This window comes from Monopterus albus, unplaced genomic scaffold (genome assembly GCF_001952655.1).
Source record: "Monopterus albus unplaced genomic scaffold, M_albus_1.0 scaffold126.1, whole genome shotgun sequence".
Classification (NCBI taxonomy): domain Eukaryota; kingdom Metazoa; phylum Chordata; class Actinopteri; order Synbranchiformes; family Synbranchidae; genus Monopterus; species Monopterus albus.
This window is the reverse complement of record NW_018128006.1, coordinates 2,907,038-2,927,533: the sequence shown is the minus strand read 5'-3', so window position 1 is coordinate 2,927,533 and position 20,496 is coordinate 2,907,038. Positions and strand designations below refer to the sequence as shown.

Genomic DNA, 20,496 nt, shown 5'->3' with positions numbered 1-20,496 from the left:
ATTTTGAAATATAAAAACAATAAATTTAGATGTACTTAAAGTGGACTAAATAATGTGCTTACAGAAACTGAATTCCTTCAACATGTCATCAGCAGCCTTTATTAAAAAACATAGAGCAGCTGCTTAAACATTCGTGTTGCACTGATGCCAGTCCTTTTTCTCAAAAAAAATCTAAATTTGGTCTGTCTTCTTGCCAGATTGCCACCTTCCTCTCTCTCACCATTAAGCCCCTATTCCCTGTCTCTTCTAGTATGTGGAGAGCAGAGGATTATGGGGGGGGGCAGAGCTGTGACAAGAAGCCAAAGACTGGGCCAGGATGCTCCTGTGGAGCACCAAAGCTGTTGCCCCCAGCCCCAGTCCCTGAGCTCCTGGCATTAAACCATGCACACACACACAAACAGCAGCCAGGAAAGCAATGGTGCAGAGACCAGTAAACAAGGTCATCTGCTGAGCACTGACGTAATTCAAGAGGCTGTCATGTTGAGAAAATGAAATGCATTCCTTTCTCATCGAGAATCTGTGTGTCAAAGGATAAGGATGGTAGTTCTATTTTTTTATTGTCAACAAGCCCAATGAAAAGAGCTTCTTTTACGGTGCCATTGAGCTCAATTATTGTTCAAAAACTATTAAATATACATCAGTGAACCACACTGGTGCACTGGGTGGTGTTCTTACATTACCAACACATGCACCAGGTTTTGTTATCCCATACAAACCATCCTAGAGCTTGAAATATTCACTAGAGCATAAAATATGTATTAATCCACTGCTTAAAATAGTCCCCAGCAAATGTAGTATTGGAGAAGTTTTTGCTAAAAACTGCAGCGCCAAATTGTATAAATGCTGTTGTTATAATGACAGTATATTTGTGACATAAATATATGTAGAAAGATATACTAATACATTGTTGGTTTTGGTCTTTCATAGATTTGTTGACAATAAAAAATATAACCTAACATCAGCCTTATCCTTTCAGCATGATTAGCACAAGCTTAACCATAATAATTCAAAGAAGGAAAGGGGATAAGATTTATAAACAGTTAATTTGTTGCAATTTCAATTTCTAAAACTGACTTTGAGGCTGCACTCTGTTTTGGAATGCACACACACACATGATTCAAAGAGGCCCAGTAGTCATGCACAGAAAACTAAAGCGGACTAGGCTTAAATATGAATTTGATTTGGTAAATGCTTCAAGTGCATATATTCATATTTGTAAAATCACAGGCATATTTTAATGACAGAAACATCAGTCAATACTGGTTATATGATCATGTCACTGCAGTCTTTATTCTCCTCAGTGTTTTTTTCTTCATTGTGAGTCCGGAAATGTCTAATTAAGATGTAGTGATACCAGTGCAGAACAGTTTTCAGACCATCCACTGGGACCATTTTGCACTATAAATCAAGCCATCCTGATTTTCTATAGACACAGTAGCATTCTTATGATGGCAGACTAAAATAAAGAGAATCTAGATTAAATGTGATAAAAAAGAATAAACTGGTATTTCCTCATTGGTGTTGATGAAACATTGCACACAAAGAATACTGGCCAAAGGTTTTTAGAGATGCTCTATGTTTGTGTGTTCAGGTGCAGCCTCTCCATTTCACAGTACATGCGGTTGTGACCTCCTCAGAACTGCAGTTTGACCAGACCGAGGTGGATTTTGGCTACTGTTCTATTTACCAGTCAGTCAAGAGCACCGTGTGCCTTACCAACCTGTCGCTACTGCCTCAGGACTTTGGCTTTTTGAGCATTCCAGAGGTGCTGTATGAGGGGCAAGAACTTTTTTCTGATTGTGGTTTGCATTAGTATGAATACCTTATCATTGGTTAAATGCTACTATGTTACATGGATCCAGATACAAGTGGAAATAATTGACTAAAAACAACATTTTGATCACTGTGTAGATGATGTCAGGTTTGTAGGAGGCTCATATCACTGAGAAGGTTGAGATATGCATTAAAACAGCTTTGCTACATTGTAAACAAAATCAAAAATAAACAGCGAGGCAGTTATTATTGAGATAAAATGACAGAGTTACATGCCTGCATTGTTTTTCTGTGAAATTCACTTTTAAGTAGGCAGTCTGAATTCAGTAGAGGAATGGTGGACCCTGCCACTACTGATAAACATATGTAACTACATCGAGAGATAATTGCTTAATGTAAATGCATTGAGTGTTTTTTGTGGAAACAGTAAATAGTATCAAAATTGGAGTTTGAATTCATAAAAATCTTTAGGGTTATAATTTTTATTTGGTAATTAAACAATTTGTATTGTGTTGTCTCTTACACTACAGTTTATTGAGGTCCAGCCTAATGATGGCTTTGGTACACTGCTCCCACATGAGAGCTTGGAGATTGACCTGATATTCAGTGCCAACAAAGCCAAAGAGTACAATTTTCAGCTCAGATGCAAGTCTGGAATGAACAGGTTAATTTATAATCCTTAACTGTGTGTAAATTAATTGCCATATATAAATTTGTTGTCTTATAGGACATTGACTTTAATGATGGAATTTTCTTGATCACTGTTGTGTCTAAATTGATGGCTATGATTGAGTTTATTTGCTCACATCCCATATGTGTTAAATCATAACTCTGTGATTTCTTTTCTTTTGCCATCAGAGATTTTCTGCTGTCTTGCCGAGCAGTGGGTGTCCACCCTCCACTGGAGCTCTCCCATTCTCTGGTCCAGTTTGGGGCCACAGCAGTGGGTGATCACTCCACCGCTATACTGTACCTGATCAACAATCACACCGACTGCAACCAGTCCAAACAACCAGTCACTCCAGTGGTCAAGGATGCCACGACTCCTATATCACCAAGGCTGTTCTGCTTTAACTCACCAGGGGATTCAAACATCAGCATCACTCCGTGCACAGGACGCCTCTTTCCTGGAGAGGTAGAGTAGAACACTTCCTACGTTTTCACTGATGACACTCAATTGACACTTTACATTATAGTACAACAATGCACTCTACTGGACACCTGATGAAAGTGAATGAACAAGGGTTCCTTATTTTGCTCTTTCTGTGCTTCAGTATCAATGAGTACAGAACATAATTCAAGCAATAGTCTTAATTTGAATTTTGTATTCACTTGGTGCACCTTCATTTCCAAGTGTTGTGAACATCTGTTACTGTGGATTGTGATCACTGGCAAGAGAACACTTTCCCACAAATTCACATGCTCACACAGAGAAAAATTAATCCACTGTATTAATTTTTTCCAAATGAATAACAGAGGCCCACTGGGAGAAATCCAGTCTGCAGTTGAGATAACAGAGGGATTATCCTCCTCAGTCCAGTTGAATTTGTCCATGCTAGAGAAAGCTCAGAACGGGAGAATGGCCACAACTAATTTAGACCTTTATTCTGAAATACACTAGAGGTTTAAATGAAACATCACCAGGGTGAAAGAGTACTACGATGTGAATGCCATTCTAAAGTTCTGTGAAAATTTGAACAGTATCACAAACATTATTCACTGCCACTGGTGTATCCAGGGAAGGGGTTTTATATGATTAATTCCTGATACATTTCAATCTTTCCTCTGGCCTAGAGATGTCTGGTTCAAGTCATGTTCAGACCCAGATTGTTGGAGCAGGAGATCAAAGAAGAAGCACTGCGTCTCCTCCACCGAGCCAGGTTGCTCTTTGAGGAGGAGTTGGAACGGAATAGACATGCTGAACAGCAGGTACAACTGCACACCCTCCTACTCCAGTCACGTCTTGCTGGTGTGAGGGTCAGTCTGTGCTGCCACTAGGGAATTCAATGTGAAAACAGCTCCAGCAGCTTAGATTTTTTTTAATTTTTATAACAATACTGGTATTTCTACAAATGTAACCCCTGCATTTGTTTTACCTTAATGTAAATCCATCAATCATGTTCATGTCTGTGTTTGTTGTAAGGCTGAAAAAGACAGCCCAGTGGGGAACAGTAAAGCAAAGAAGGTGTCTGCGAATGCAAAGAAGGCGTCTGCGAATGCAAAGAAGGCGTCTGCGAATCCAAAGAACAGCAAGAGGTCAGACGAGCCAAAGACAGATAAACCAACTGAACCACCAAATCCTGCTGACATACAGCCTGGGTAGGAGTTTGTTTTTCTTCCTTTCTTTGTATCACAAATTACTTTTGAAAATATAGACCAGTTTGCTGAACATGGACAGAAGTCTGAAATCCAACTGCAATGAAATGGAAAGGGTTTCATTGTGCTAAGTGCAAGTAAAGTTTGTTGATAGATTTAAATGTGGACCGTTTTCCTTCAAGGTCAGAGCTGTATGAGGAGGCCAGGGCCTCTCTGCTGTATTCCTTCACACAGCGCTATAGTGAGTACACCATTCCCTGCTTTATATCAGACGGAGACCCTCCAGAGGAAGACAAACAAGCTCAGCCCACATGGAGGTAACAGTGAGTCAGCTTCTATACCGGTCTGAACACACTGTAGACCCTGTCATGTCAGATTTGTGGCATGTTGTGTTTTTAAACTTCACTGAGCCTATTACAGAATACCTAAGGTACTTTGTAATGTTTTCATATAACTGTCACAATTTGTGGTCTTGTTACAATTTACAGATTTTGTAGTCCTAAATGCTGAAGCCAGCTGTGAGCCAGATCTACTGTATCTGATCTTAAACCATAACCTCCTTTGCCAGACTAAATAATGTAGTACCCCAGGGAAGGTGTTGTACTTGACCAAGAAGGAGTCTGGAACATAACCCCCCTATAAAACATGTCATCTTTCCACTCAGTTTTTTTTTATATAAACAACAAAACATATTGTGTTAATTAGTGAGCATCAGTGGTACTAGTGAGAGGTTTTCGTTACCTTTAGATAGAGCCGGGCTGGATGTCCCCCCCTGTTTTCAGTCTGTGTTAAGCTAATGTAATTAGCTACTGGTTTTCATGAATCTTGTGTATTTGTATGTCAGTTTTTGTTTAATTGGTATCTTGGGTTGTGTGTTGTCTTGCCTGTTATGTATGAACTGAAAGCTCACCAAAGTATGTCCTTAAAAGGTTTTGACTAATTTTGATTGGTATAAAGTAACCAAAAGCTGTTGTCCATATCAATATTTATAAAAACTACTGTTTTTTGACTTCTCGTTTTTTGTCCTGAGTACTTAAGTGAAAAGTATGTTTAATCTATTACCCAGATTTCTCCTTTCATACTTGTTTTGTCCAACATCTCTACAGTCCCTTCAATACTCTCTATTTGAAGCTGCAGTGTCCTGCTATACAGCCCCCTCTAGTGATAATATCCAACAGTGGCCACAATATCATAGATTTCCATCAAGTGGCAGTGGGTAAGTCCTGTTGAATGTTTATATGGCTTGGTGATTCATCACATACTGTAGGCGTGCATTCCACTTACTATCTTTCCTTTTTTGGGTATTTATTTATTGTGTTTTAATTTTGTCTTCTGTTGTCAGGAAAGAAAGTGATAAAAAGGTTTACAGTTCAGAACATTTCAAAGGACTCTTTGGATGTATCCTTTCTCGTCAGAACTATAGGACTATAGTAAGAGTCATGTTTTAAACTCCAAAGGCAAATATAGTTACAGTTATAAAATCCCACTTAATGCTATCTGTGTACTGCTGTATACTATATATATCTCAAAATACACTCAAGACATCAAACGTGCTTTATGAAAAATGGATAAAATGCACATCTATAGTTTATTACTTAAAATGCAGTTATTAGAAAGACGTATTTTGGCCAGCAGGTTCACTTCACTTTCCTGACTTTGAGTAGCTGCATTAATGAATAATGAATACAATTGTGTACAAATATGTAAATGTCATAGACTGGCTTTCGTCAGATTTTCTATAGTACGAGGTCACATAAGTGTGTATAGGGTAGGTTCGCTGAAATAACAAACAAACCTCTACCTCTAGAAGGATTTGCCAGCACGGGTAGACTTGGGTTTATTTGCATTTGGTTTTGAGACCTCAGTCCCTAAGCTTTCTGCCTCCAACCCTAAACAATAAAAAGTATTCATTTATTTGAGAGTGAACAACAGAGAGATGACAGGAGAGAGAAATGGGGAGTTACATGCCGAGGCTCCAGCTGGAATCTAACTGGGGATATTGCAGTTCATGGCTAGTGCTTTGCCACTGGGGTGCCTCACTGTTAACAGTTGATATATGGATTTGTGTTGAAAGTGTTTCTAATGAAAACTGCTCACTGTGTGTACTGTGGATTAACCTGCATAACAAGGACACCTTCACTGGAGATAGAGTTTGCTTTTGAGAACTGTAAATGAAATCTTTTTAATGTGAGCACCATAAATGAAATTCTGTTCACCTTAATTGTATTGAGGTGGAGACAGAAATCGCAGACCTGGGCTGCCCTGATGGCCTTGGGGTTTAAGATGCTGAGTGTGTAATTGGAGCATTTTTGGTTCACTTCTGGCTAGGGGCCTTTTGTTGCATGTCATTCTCTATCTCACTAGATGAGGTTATTTCAAACAATGTGTTCAAGTTAAAGTTAAGATTTTTTACCAATCCATACTTACCTTGTTTAGATACCTGAATAGTATCTGAATAGTACAGCAAAAGCATACACTGAATGTAAACCTGAGAGATTCATCCAGCCCAAAGTCATATTCCTCAATAGGTTTACCATACGGTATTTTATACATTCATTAACTTATTAATTGTATTTCTTTGTACTAGTTCCTGTTACACCCAAAAATCAAATACTACAATATAATATGTCTTAAATGTAACTTGTCATGGCTACAAATTATAGTGATAATGACTCTTCATCACTGCTTTTCTTTGACCATTTCCAAGCTGAGGTCATCATTGCTGGATATATTTGGCCCCTTTTCCCTTCTTAATGCTCTCAGATGCATAAGACCTGGAGGTACACACACTCTGGTGATGGCCTTCTGTCCAGCTCATGAGAAAAAGGTGGGTACAATTTATCGTGGAACACTGGCAAATTGCTACATCTTAATAAGCATAGAAGCACATCACCCATGTGTCGCACTTTTCCCACTAATGAACTATTAAAAATAAATTATAAGTCAATAAGTGAATTATCAAAAATGACTGTTAACTGTTAATATTGTCCCATGTTACCGTGCAGATTCTCCGTCATCCAGGTCATAGTAAGCTGAAAAAACTTCATTTCACCTCTCCTCTTGGATGAGAGGTGAAACGTCTTCCACCTAGAAATCTAGTCCAGTTGATTTTTTTCTAAGTTTTTTTTAGATTGTCCCATGTTATTCCATTTGTCATTGTACCTCTCAAAAGAGAAACCCCATTAAGGATCATTTAGTAAGTAATAACCACCCTCTACTGTTCTCTAGTACTGTGAGAAGTTCGAGGTACATTGCCAGAAAATGACCCTGGGGATGACTCTGCGTGGGGAGGGTGTGGTCCTTGCTGTCACTTTGTCCCACCCCGGAGGTCTCCTAGACTTTGGTTATGTGTTGGAGAAGGAAAGTACCTCCCAGGTCCTGAAGGTCAGTCAACAGTGCACCAAGAAAAATAAAAAGGGCTATAATTAAATTATATCTGTTTGGTTTTTAAGACATTTTGAGAAGAAGACAATCAAATCCAGAACTGTGAGTGCGCTGACTGTTAATACATGATGATTACAGTCTCTCTAATGACACTAAGCTCTGTTTTGCCTGCAGCTGCAGAACAGCTCAGCGGTGGCAATGGGTTTCAAAGTGCTGTTGGCCAGTCTCTCTCCCTCCAGGCCCCAGGGTGGAGTTGACAGCACTCCCCTCCTGCTGGGCAGCTACAGAGACCCTCAGGTTCGGCCTACTGTGGGTAAGTTGTAATTATCACTGCAATGATTTATCAGGGAACCTGACTACTAGAGCCTTAAAAAAAAAACACAGGGCTCCACTTGTCCTTTTAACACTACAGTGTGTCCACACTTTAGCTCGTACTTAGTAACAGTCTTTTTGACTGCAGTACATATATCACTTGTTTTCATTATGAATTTAATCAATTATTACATACAAATGGGTGACAAATTAAAGAACAGACCAGAATAGATTAGTGTAGAAAAAATAATAGATGTAAATGCTTCCAGAACACGTACGTCAATAAATGTTTCGATAAGTATGAAAATGAGTTGTACCATGCTATGCTATGGTCTTGGCAGTCACCAGATCTCAGTCCAAGAAAGAAACTCAAGAATGATGTTGTTCCCTTCAGCAGCCTTATGATGGATGGCCCAAGACTTTAATAAGGATTACTGTTCATTTGTTTGTTTATTGTTAAAATGTGCATGTCCCTTAGACATCATTCATACTCTGTACAATCAGTGTATGTGTTTATGTAAAAAATAAAATTAATCAGCATATGCATACTGCATATCATTACTGTATGTTACAACTCCAAAATATAAATATCCAAATGGAAACAACACATTTTTTGCAATTCTGTGCAGTGTGGGGGCATTAACATGTCTCCACTCAGCTTTAATTTAGCCTTAGAACATCTTTTGTTCTCAGCTGAACAGCAGCATTAATTAATATTGTTAGCATCTGATTGTTACAACCAGGGCATCACAGCTATCATAGACAAACAAGACAAAAGAAAGTGATTCATGAGTGCCTCCTTTGTGATGTCATTAATGTAGCAAGAATATATGGGATATCGTAACTAGAGTTCCCTCATCTGAATTTGCATCAACAGACTGCATGGCATCTGACATAAAGGCAAGCCACAGACCTGTCATTTTTACAAGCTGTACTAGTAGCAGATATAACATTAGAAGGTATAGCAATAATGGCACTATGCTGTATCTTTTGCATTCTGTATAGGAACCCAAAACTACAGTGGGCTGAGTGTGTTCAGTGTGGTGCCAATAGAGGGCAGCGTTGCTCCAGGACAGAGCCAGGACATCACCGTCACCTTTCAGCCTGACCACCCATCTGTCAACTATTATGACAAACTCACCATAGAGCTAACGAATAAGGTCAACAGAGCACCACACACACAGACTCGCACATTTCTTTTCTCAACCTGACCTTGGCCTTAATGACTTGCTATAAAAGTTATCATGTGGTCAGGTTAAATGCTGTCCTCCCAGTACATCCTTGTTGTTCAAATGTACTTACTGCACCCTGTATGTCCTCTGTTCACTCTGGTCTTCATGATATAACAGTCTTTTAAATCTGTGTCATGTCTGTCTCCCAGTGTAAAGTTTGTGTGATGGATCTGAAGGGTGCAGCCTCTTCACACAACATGTATCTAAATGGAGGAGACCGTCTAACAGTGCCCATTGAATCCCTCCTCCCTCCATTGATAACCAGTAAATCTCAGCTCACAGGTATCAAAGCCTCATCTTTCATAATGCTACACCATTTGTCTATGGAAATTATCCATGAAAATTGATTCAAGTTTAAACCTGTTATCTAGGATACTGAAGGCCCTAGCAAGACAGGGAAGTCAAACACTGTCACTATAAAGATGACAAATAGCTCCCACACATTCAGTGATTTGTGTGAGCAAGGACAGCATATGCAATGTGGTAAATTATGCTGGTCATAGCGTACTGTCTGCCCATGTGCTAGTCACCAGCAGTTAGATCATATTGCACCACAAAATCCATGTGTGATAATGGGCACACCTCCTAGACAGGGTTGACAGGTTTTTGCTGATCTTCTCAAATGTTTGCAACTGATTTTTTTAATTTTACGATCCATCCATTATCCATACCGCTTATCCTGAAGAGGGTCGCGGGGGGGCTGGAGCTAATCCCAGCTGACGTTGAATGAGAGGCAGGGTACACGCTGGAAAGGTTGCCAGTCTATCTCAGGGCTCACACTTAGAGACCACCCCACACACACTCAGCCAGAGTGCCCGGAGAGAACCCACACAGGCAGAGGGGCACACAGAAAGGCACCGGGTCCCGAACCCAGAACCTTCTTGCTGTAAATGGACGGTATTTATATAGCGCATATTTCACAGTGTGTTACACTGGCCAAAGCACTTTACAGGACATCATTCACACACCAATGACGAGAGGCTGCCGCACACTGGCGCCAGTTGAACCACCGGGAGCAATTTGGGGTTCAGTGTCTTGCTCAGGGACATTTAGGCATGCGGGGAGACCGGGAGTCGAACCACCAACTTGCTGGTCAGAAGACGACTGCCACAGCCACCCTTCTGAGGCAACATTGCTAATCACTGCCCCACCATGCTGCCCCAGACTTTTTTTTAATGTATTTTCAAATTATTCTAACATGAGGCATGAATTTTTTGTTAATGTGATATTATTGTTTCTCATTTAAGTTAAGCAGACAAGTTATAGTGTTTGCATTGGCATGGCTGCAAGGGTCCACATGATGCAAATGTTACCATCTGCCCATTTCTGTAAAAGTCTGCGTGCAGTAGAAAATTTACTTCCACAAAGCCCAAATGTGCCGACATGTGTGAACATGTCCGTGTACGTATGCAGATACCCAGTATAGTATAAATAGAACCATGTGTGGATTCACTGCCCACACTCAATTTTGGACCATATCTTCCCCTTTAAAGTGCAGGATGAAAATCTCAAAATGTGTGGCCTGCATTTAGTAATATTTTGCAGTAGTTGGATTTGTAGGAGTTGATGAATGAAATAGAGACTGTTGACAACGTCATAAATTTTCTATGTATTTAAATTAACATTGCTAAAATGTTCACCTAATGCTAATGCTATATGGAAAGTGATTAATTTAAGCCTGATCGAAACCTGAACATGTGCAGCATATTTCACAATCCATCTTGTAGTTATTGAGATTTTTCTAAAAAAGCACATCCGTGGCACGACAGAAAAAGAGGAATGCCTATTTCATTAAGGTTAATCTTTTTGGTGCCATGAATGTCTATATAAAACTTCACAATAATCCATCCAATAGTTATTACCGGTCAGTCTTGCAAATTGATTAGCTAGACTATAAATGCACCGATTCCACTGATTTTGGTTATGTGATCATTAAAGTGAAGTAAAAGGATACACAATTTGTAGTAAAACTGTTGATTCAGTCCTCTCTGTTTAGCAGAATCAGAAGTGAGCATCCCTGTGCTGGTGACCCTGCACGCTAGCTACAGCAGGGGTGTTTTAACGCCTGCAGTGAGGGAGCTGCAGGTGGGCTGCATCCGCTCCACACAGCCCAGTAAGAAGGTACTGTGATGTCATCACTGATGACTGATGTCCAAACATCCTAAACAACAGGGGCACCAGGTTTACTTAGACATGCAGCTGACATGTATATTTAATATATTCTATATTTACTACTGTACAGTATGTGATACAGTGAAATTCTGTGAATTAATATCATTATTAATTATAATCATTGGTAATATGCATTCACACAAGACCCATCTAAGCCTCAGAAATGGCAGAAAATATGAATAAATAACTAATTTGCTTCCAAAAACATCTGAAAATGTCCTAACATCCGTTTTTGTTGCTTAGCAGTTCACTGCGCTACTGCCACATTTCCCCCTTTTTTGTAGCAGAAAAAGCCAAGCCAAAAAAGCGAACTCTGTGTAGATCACATAATTAAATTAGCCTGGCAGAGTACAACTATTGCAGATGAGGCACTTCGCAATTTTATGTATGTCAGCCCATTTTGAAGGCAAAGCATTGGTGGGTGAAAAGCCAATACGGTTTAACAGTTCTGTCCTGACAAATCTTTTCTTTGCTTTTCCTAGAGCAGTGAGTTTTACTGGGATAATGTGGCACCCCTGCAGCAGCAGGGCTTCAGTGTGGAGCCCATTAAAGGCAGCATCGAAGCAGGCGACAAATGCACCATCACTGTCACATGGACCCCACAAAGAGGATACAAAGTAAGGAAGAGATGAGTTTAGTCACTGTTACTGAGTTAAGATAACATCCTTTACAGAGTCAGGACTGTATGCATGAATCAGTAATAACTTCAAGTTGTGTTCATGTGGATTATGATGACAAAATGTAGATTTTATAACTGAGCAAATGCAGTGTTGTATGCCTAATTGTGTCTAAAAGTGTTTAAAAGTAAAATAATTAAAAAAATAGTCCAAGGGGATTGATTAGTTGAATTACTCATTAAAAGTTAAAAGCATCTTAAGAGAAAAAAAATTACAGATTTCCAAAAATTCACAAAAGATTCAACTCGTTTATAGCATTTAATGTTTTGCATTTACAGCAACAACAATAAATGTCATTGTTATGTCACCTATCAGAGTTTAAGATCTGGAAAAATCAGCCTTTTCTTTTCTGACATGGATGATATCCTAGTGGGAACACTGAATTCTAGTAATTGTACAAGTTGAAATACAGTTTACAGTAATACATTCATAAGAAAAAGTGCAGACACTGTTTGCAAATTTACTTTTTCTTGTGACTGTAAATACTGGCCCAGATTTCTTAAATCGGCAGCCTTAGCAGTACCATGAACCTTTTAAATCCAGTGTCGAGATTTTTTAACTTTATTGTAGATACTTCTGTATTTAAACATTGAGTGTATGTATGTGTTTCAGCCCTATGAGGTGGTACAGACTTGTGTGCCTCTCATCTTGAAGGGAGACAAGACGACTGTTTACAGAGTCACTGTGATGGCTTCGGTCTCCACTAACTGACCTCTGTGGTACCTGGATGGTGGCCAGTGGAGAATCTGCCCACACACACAATGACACATGCGATATGCTGAAGAGTCATATGCAGCCAACATTAACAAATGAATTGTTAATTTATAACTTGAATGTAATTATTAAAGGTGGAAAGTATCATCTGAGGATTTAATTTGAACCATTCCATTCAGTGGCTGTATAGCTGATGTTATCTTTTTTTCTTTTTTGCAAGTCAGATACACACACCTTATTGTTCATAACTTCATCTTAAAGACTTACAATATCGCACATGCTAAAACTAAACATGAAATGCTGTTCTCCTAATTTTGGACTAAAACAATAACTTAAAAATGAAAACAAATGCTAAATTGGGTTGTGCATTATGCATCATGATTATCTGAGAATTTTATAATATACGTGCACTGTATGTTCAACATCAAATGGAATCATTAATGCAGTAAGAGAAGCTCATCACAGTGAACTGAAGTAGTGGTCAGGGTAATGTAAAAAAGAAATATTTGCAAACAAATATTGCATTTATTTATGAATCTGTATGTCTAGTAACATGCTTAGCACTGATATGACATGGTTGTAGTCTGAGAACTGAGCGTGTGATTAGATGTTGGCACATTGCGTTCAAAAGTAAGAATTTATCAAATAAGCTTGGTTCTTTGTATTAAAAATGTCGCCTAGTGAAAACTGAGCCAAAGCAATTGTAAAATGCTGTATATGTATATGCTGTACCTCTGTTACAGCTAGAATTAAAAAGAGAGCCCTGGTGAACTATCATGCCTTATTCGTGAGCAAGGCTTTGGCTGTCACATTTGTGTTGAAATGAAGTTTCTTTCCAAAAGACTACATAAAGTTGCTCCCAAAGAAAAGAAAGAGTAACAAGTGTCCTCATATTAAAAGTAGTTCTAAACGACTTTTCACCATTAACACAATCCTTTTGTGAAAACCGGAATGATTAAACCCAGAACACTGCCCATCAACCCTCTGAAACACAGCACTGTATAAACCCGATTCCACCACCAGGGGGTGTGTGTAATACCAAGGAAGCAGCTGTGTTATATCACAGTTAAGGGTGTGTCAGCTGATGTAAGCCAGCAGATGTGTAAAGTACATACTGTAGTACTGCTGGTACTGTACTGTAAAGTTCACACTGAGGTCAAATAAGGTGCAGTGTGGCAGATGAACATGTTGTTCTGTTAGTTTTAGTAGCAGTATTTGGAGCTGTAGGTCTAATAAATGAAATGGTAATGATTACATAAATAATAGTGATACTGGGCCAATGATGATGATGATTATCTCTTTACTACTACTATACTACTACACTTTGGATAATCACCAAATGAATACTTTCCTTATTACATGGTTTATTTAGCTCATCAAATTTACAGTTATCTATGCATGTTCTGTGTAAATGGCATGAACAGGGGAGAAAAAATATTCCTCATGTCTTCCCAGAATGTGTTCCTGTTGTACAATTTTTACTTGTATAGCCCAATATCACGAATCACAAATTGGTCTCAAGGTCTTTACACTCTATACAGCATCACCCTCTGTTCTTAGACCCTTAGACTGGATAAGGAAAAAAGAGATGGAAGAAACCTCAGGAAGAGTAACAGAGGAGAGATCCCTCTTCCAGGAGAGACAGGCATGCAATAGATGTCATTTACAGAATAAATTATTGTATGGGCAGTGAAAGAGCATTTAGACCATGGTAGTAGTGGCAGCTGAAAGACTAGTGTAACACTTTTAGTTGGATTATTTGCTTCATTTAAAGGTTTTCAAAAACAAACACAGCTTCTTGTGAATAAAATGAACTGGCTGATTGATAATGAAGATCAAAACCGATTTCAACTATTGTTGAACATTACAGACAAGTAGTTGGTCCTCAGGTTATCACTCACATCAGAAAACCATGGACAGGGCCCAGTATTTACAAGTACCTGCCACAAAAAGCTCATGCTTTCACTTCTCCTCCAGTGATTATGGCCTTCTTCAAACGTCATGGAATTTAAAGTGGTGTTGTGTATTTGAAATAGTGGAAGTGACGGGGCTGTGTTGGGTACCCCAGACTGTAACAAGACGTAGCCACTGCATGCTACTGAAATTAAGTGTTGCTAGATTCCATGTTTTGTAAATTTAGAGGAAACGTGAAGAGCAAAACTACTAATAGATGTGAAATATATACCAAGCTGTAACAGTTTGGACCGGAGGATCGGAACTGAAGAAGGAGCTTGCCAATCACATTAAACTGTTTGGTATTAAGTTTACAGTAATATTTTTGCAAGTGGATGATAAATCAGAAAAGACCAGATCACAGGTGATATTTGAAATATAAAGTATGTTATAAAAAGTACAAGTCTGTGCCTTTGTAGATTTCAAAAATCTGCTCATCTAGAACTTTTGTTTCCAGCATTACTCTGTCACATTAAAATTGCTACATTTTCGTTGATGAGCTCTAGGTGCACTACTGTGTATTTGAACAGTGGATGTCAGTCATGCTTTAAACAAACCAATAAACTCTGACCTCTCTCTGAGATACATGGCATAAGCATTTATCAGAGATTGTAGGAGATTATGCTAAATCAGATTACTGTACCCCAACCTGCCTATAAAAAGCAAGGCCATTATGAGCTTAGCCTCATGTAATGTCACTCGTTTTATAAAATGTATGAGATCATATTAGGTGATATTTCTCTTGCCATTTTGCCTCTTTTACTAATCGGATTTTTCCCCTGATCTCCCACTAATGCTGTGAGATACTGCTACTTAGAGTATCTGCACTGCTGACAAGTGGTGTTTGTGTGCCTCTGTCTATTTGTGTGTCTATCTGCCTGTATGTGAAAAGTTAGTGAATGTGACATTACTGAATCAATGCAGGAGAGTGAAAATGTGCATAAAAGTCAACTTTCTTACAGGTCTTGAGTGCAGTTTATAGGCTACTGTACTAAAACTACTGCAGACGTTATTTGCAAGTATATAAAGATTACACTCATACTCAAGAAAAAATATGAAGTTAAATAATGAGCAGTGAACATTCAAAATGAGACATGCACCTTTATGACCAGTTTACTTGCAGAGTTTTTATAGGCTAATGCGTTTGCCGTCATCGTATTGTAAATAATATGTTACAAAAAGAATAAACCTGTTTATTACAGAAAAAAGAGAAATTGTACAGATGTTGCTTGCCTTATAATGATCAATAATGCATATCATTGCTGTGTATCATAGTTTTGCTTGTTTTTATTAATTGTTACATACTATTACAGCTTACTCTGACACAGAAAACACATCAAGACCTGGACTGTTCTGTTACTGCTCTTCTCTTCCAAAGGCTGAATGCAGACAATAAGCTTTCTCTCCTGGGTGGACGGAAGCGCTGCTAAAGAAGCTTCACAACACATGTATGCAGACAGGCAGGGGTGTATCCAGGGGCAACTAAATCTCAGCAGCATTAACCTGGGCAGATGGGTCTTAGTGGAAGCCCACACCTAGAGCACTGTCTAATACACAAACACACACACAGGGACAGTATTTTCAGCTTGCACTGTTTTTTAAAAAGTTAAATCAATAGCTAAGTTTAGGCATCTAATCCATGAACTTAGTGAGCTAAAAATCACCAATAATAACCAATGTACACAGGAATGTACACGCACAATATATTTAGGTGAAAATAACTTTTCCCTCATCAAGGCATTCTTACAAATGATCATGACTGTTTCCCACCTTACTTTCCATTATACTAAGCCATAACAATGACTGTGAATGTAAAATGTGACTGTAAAGAGGCAGCAAACATATCTGGCACAAACAGCACCTATATCCCCAAATGCTTGGTTGCAGTAGACAGAGCAGTACTCTCTCAGGAACATTCATCCAAACCAAAGCTGATGATGCTGTCATCGTCCCCCATCGGACTGAGCCCATGCACACTCTGTTGTCCCGAAGGACAGCAAAGTGTTCCATGTCTCCAAGTAACGTTTTAACCCACCGAGCATTAACCCCTCCTCTAAGCACTCCACCTAGACAACTGGTGATAATGATCAAGTCTGTGTTACAGTGACAGTCAACCCACAAACACTCAGCACAGGAAATAAATGCCCATTGATTTTTTATCCTAAACTAGAGCACAGGGACGTCACTTCATAAACCATAAAGTCTGGTAATGTTACTATGTCAACAATATGACTTGTCAGCCTTGATTTGCCAGAATATACTGACCAAATTTCTGGCAACAGGCAATGATCAAATGAAGAAATAACTTACTAACGGATCGGTATTATTTAACATAGACAGCTAAACTAAGAGTGTATAGGGGGATATGCTCTGAAATGTTTTTCTGTTTTTTTTTTTTTTAAGAAATGTCTATCAGAATAATTTCTGGCATTTATTTTTTGTTCTTCAATCCAAACCACGAGTGTATAGGGGGAAATTCTCTGAAATTTTTTTCTTTTTTTTTTTTTTTAAGAAATGTCTATCAGAATAATTTCTGGCATTTATTTTTTGTTCTTCACAATAAAACTGTATATTATACTGACATGTAGTAAAGTTGTGTTTTAGATTTAACCATGCATGCTGGCAATGACATGCTTGCACTTCTCTAGTAAAATTTGCGGTAGTCTGGTTTGGATTGCAAATGAGACAGTGTTACTGGTTTAGGAGTAGCGGCTGAAATGAAAGTCGGTTTTTTCCAGAGTTGAGAGTACACTGTGTCTCCATACACAGTGTACTCACTTTAATTAGTCATTCCTAAATATTTACAATAATCATTCCTAGTGAATTATTGTGAAAGTACCCCCCAACAGCCTGTAGAATTGTGTAGGCCACAGTTTCAGAACCACTGGCCATAAACAGGCACTGGTGTGTAGAAGATCTGTTGTCATGGAAAGCGCTCATTCTCGGGTAGCATTTCATTTTAACGCTTTCAATTAACCAAGCTAAAAACTAAAATGTTTTTGGCAGGTAAATGTATCTTGATATGCTCGTGTTACCAAAGATGGCAGTATTTCCTGATTCTGTTGGAGTGGTCGTCGACCCTTCGCCGTACGTTGTGACGCTGCCATAACGTGGGGTTTCCCAGACCTCAGTGCAGGGTTACTGCGCCCATCTCTGCTGTTTGATGGCCGGAGGAAGAAGAGACTGAGATTCTGGCTAGAAGGAAGAAAAAGAGGGACGACGACGGTGGGAAAGAGAAGACGGGGTTATTTTGCTTTGTGTTGGAGTTTGTGTTGTACGGAAGAACGCTCAAAACGGACTCTGACACGTCTCTCTGGGTGAAACACCACCTTGTCTCTGTGCCGGTGTGTCTCCCCCTCGGCGGGTCAAAATTGGGTTCGGGGAGTGCCGCTCCTCGGTAGCTAAACTAGCTAAATCTGAGCGCCTCGGTGGAGAGAGGAGTAACAAGATTTTGCTGTTTCCAGTCAATGTGATAGTAAACAGCGGATACTCTCAACTGAAAGCGGGTAAGGATATGTATTCATATTTGAAATTGCGCTTCAGGAAATGCATTGACCGTCTGTGTAGTCTGTCGAGCAGGGAAGATAAACGAAAAGGGGTTAAACTGTTGAGTGGCTCCACCGCTAGCCTGGTGCTAGCTAGTCGTTGCTGCCAAGAGAGTGGGTGGGGGTCAGTGTAGGAGAAACTCAACGCACTGCGTTAACCCGGGGGTCATTTAACCAGAACAATATTGAAATGCATCTGTGTTAGATGGGTCTGTCATGCAAGCTGGTAGTTGATGGTCAATGCTGATGTTAATTAGCAGGTTAGTTGGTAACAGTTTGGTAAGTTAGCCAGCACCCTTCTCCAACGTCCGGGTATTTTCCCCCTTCTCTTAACATATAATCTTTTTAGATGGAAAAGTATTGCCTTTGACTTTGTAACCCCTTTACCTGAGCAACATTTGGGGTTCAGTACAGACATTTATTTATCCAAAATGTCACCAACTTTTTGGAGCTGTATGTCGGCCCATATTTTTTACATCTTTTCTCTGTAGTTGCAAGTGTTTACCAGGTAAGCTAATTAGTCGTACACTTGCTACACTGTTTATCAGTGACTAACCCTAGGCGAGCTGTTTAGGATGACGATTATATATAACTTTATTACACTTGCATAACTCAAACATGAATAGAGTCTGGATGTGCTTCCACTCATGTTAAAAAAAAATTTGTAGCATCATGCAATAGGCAGCGCAGGGAGTCTAAAAATGGCTACTTCACCATCAGAATCATCACCACCCCCACTACTCTAGCCAGTCCACACAAGTTAGCCAGCAGTGACCACAAGCCTACGTTTGCAGCCTGGTATGGCTAAATCTGGGTGTGTGTATCCCCAACATGGCAGCTATAACGATTTGTGTCCTTAGTGAATGTAACCGGTGATGTCGTTACGATTCTATGTAAAACCCTCGCACTGAAGCGCTAATATTTGCCTTGCAAAAATGATTTACGTAATGCCGAAAATCCCAGCTGAGGACGCTTATTTGGCAAGCTGAATTTAAACGAGCTTGTTGAACTATCGGCGTTTAGTGAATCGAAACCAAGTCACCACGGATTGTGTAGCTACTGTGTGCCACAGCTAACGTTATATGTTGATATCCCCACGTTTAGTCTGCAGAGTCGGCCATTCACTGGTGGTGCCGAAATTGCAAATTTATTAGCCCGACTCATCACTTGAATGCACGGGCTTAAACAATATAAATGTAGGTTTATTTTCCGCTGTAGGGTGGCAAAGAAAAGACGATACGCGCCGCTGTGGACCTGATAGTAGCCAATGGCCATTTTAGTTTAACCAGCGCCAGTTTGCGACATTACAGCTCGTCCTTAATTTGAACTTCTTCTTTTAATTATAATTAAAACGATATTGTGTAATTGGATTTTGACAATCTGTTTATCTAGATCACGGTTCTGTTGCAGGGCAAGTTAGCAGGTACACTAACCGTGCACCACCGGGCCGCGCTGCTACATAGGATTTCCAGCTTTAGCCCGGAAAACGGGCACGCTTTTCCACGACGAAGAATCGAATCATGGTCAGCACACTAGTATAATGTGTTTAAAATAGAAGAGTGGAGTTTGGAAAATTCTATTCAGTGGCAATTATTTCGAAAGATGGTTTAGCAACGAGCCAGACGAGCTGTCGCGGGAAGCCGAGGTGAGCGCCGCCTCTAGTGCCGAGGCGAGATATATGTATACTACCGCTTCGGCGAATTTATTGATCAGCAGTGTTAAAATATTGGCTCTGAGGAAACGGTTCATGAAAATAGCTGATTTCTAGTCTTTTCAGAACACTTTCGGTGTCTCTTAAAAGAGCTGTTTGTATTTACTGGTTCACAAAAATGAATTTGTTTTGCCAGTGTGCCCCCCGCCTCCTCGAATGAATGGGTTCCTGTAGTCAGGGCCCAAGCAGCTGCAATGAACAAGATGGCGTTCAAAGCCTTTTTCATCACCGCTTTTTCTCAGACTGAAACAGCTGCCCAGCATCAGATGGGTTTAGGCTTGGCAAGCAAGATTTCTTTGATATATGTTTTTAACCCCCATCGTAAAAATGTACAGAATGTATTTGTATTGAAATTGTTCCGAAGCAGACGGGATTCTTGGTCAGATGAATCCAAATGTGCACCTTAGATGCAGAGCAACATGGTGGGGAAGGGGTGTTGTACATCTTGACTGTGAATCTGAATATCAGGGAACATGGCAAGGATAATAAATATTTTTTTTATTTATAATAAACATTTTATTTACACGTTTTTTTGTGATTTGAAGCATTTGTAACCACACATCAGGGAAATGTTTTCTTAATCCTGAGTGGAAGTTGCAGTTAAATTTCACAAAATAGATTAAAAATAGTAATATGTCTCTAAATATATTTAAAACATTTTAGATGTAGATAAAGTTTTCACTCAATTTGGAGGTGCAGTTTCCCTA

The 20,496-nt window shown here is 39.4% G+C and overlaps 2 protein-coding genes across 4 annotated transcripts in view; both read left to right on the top strand.

Moving 5' to 3' along the window:
• Positions 1-13,573, top strand: part of cfap74 (cilia and flagella associated protein 74) — a 43,722-nt gene extending 30,149 nt beyond the window's left edge. Inside the window, exons 24-39 of one of the 2 annotated variants that reach the window (XM_020612474.1) lie at positions 1,592-1,765; positions 2,304-2,437; positions 2,632-2,908; positions 3,568-3,702; positions 3,917-4,092; positions 4,272-4,406; positions 5,196-5,305; positions 5,432-5,487; positions 6,797-6,916; positions 7,318-7,473; positions 7,648-7,786; positions 8,791-8,945; positions 9,167-9,299; positions 11,017-11,138; positions 11,672-11,806; positions 12,479-13,573. In XM_020612474.1, coding sequence (XP_020468130.1) covers positions 1,592-1,765; positions 2,304-2,437; positions 2,632-2,908; positions 3,568-3,702; positions 3,917-4,092; positions 4,272-4,406; positions 5,196-5,305; positions 5,432-5,487; positions 6,797-6,916; positions 7,318-7,473; positions 7,648-7,786; positions 8,791-8,945; positions 9,167-9,299; positions 11,017-11,138; positions 11,672-11,806; positions 12,479-12,577 — 2,256 coding nt within the window. In that variant the 3' untranslated portion in view covers positions 12,578-13,573. Of the gene's footprint in view, positions 1-1,591; positions 1,766-2,303; positions 2,438-2,631; positions 2,909-3,567; positions 3,703-3,916; positions 4,093-4,271; positions 4,407-5,195; positions 5,306-5,431; positions 5,488-6,796; positions 6,917-7,317; positions 7,474-7,647; positions 7,787-8,790; positions 8,946-9,166; positions 9,300-11,013; positions 11,139-11,671; positions 11,807-12,478 lie in introns of both variants that reach the window. The other variant, XM_020612473.1, reaches the window with a different exon arrangement.
• Positions 13,574-17,670: 4,097 nt separating this feature from the next.
• The window catches only part of LOC109967164 (guanine nucleotide-binding protein G(I)/G(S)/G(T) subunit beta-1), a 42,504-nt gene continuing 39,678 nt past the window's right edge, over positions 17,671-20,496 (top strand). The window contains exon 1 of one of the 2 annotated variants that reach the window (XM_020612537.1): positions 17,671-18,039. The gene's annotated coding sequence lies outside the window, so the exon portion shown is untranslated. The remainder of the gene's footprint in view (positions 18,040-20,496) is intronic. The other variant, XM_020612533.1, reaches the window with a different exon arrangement.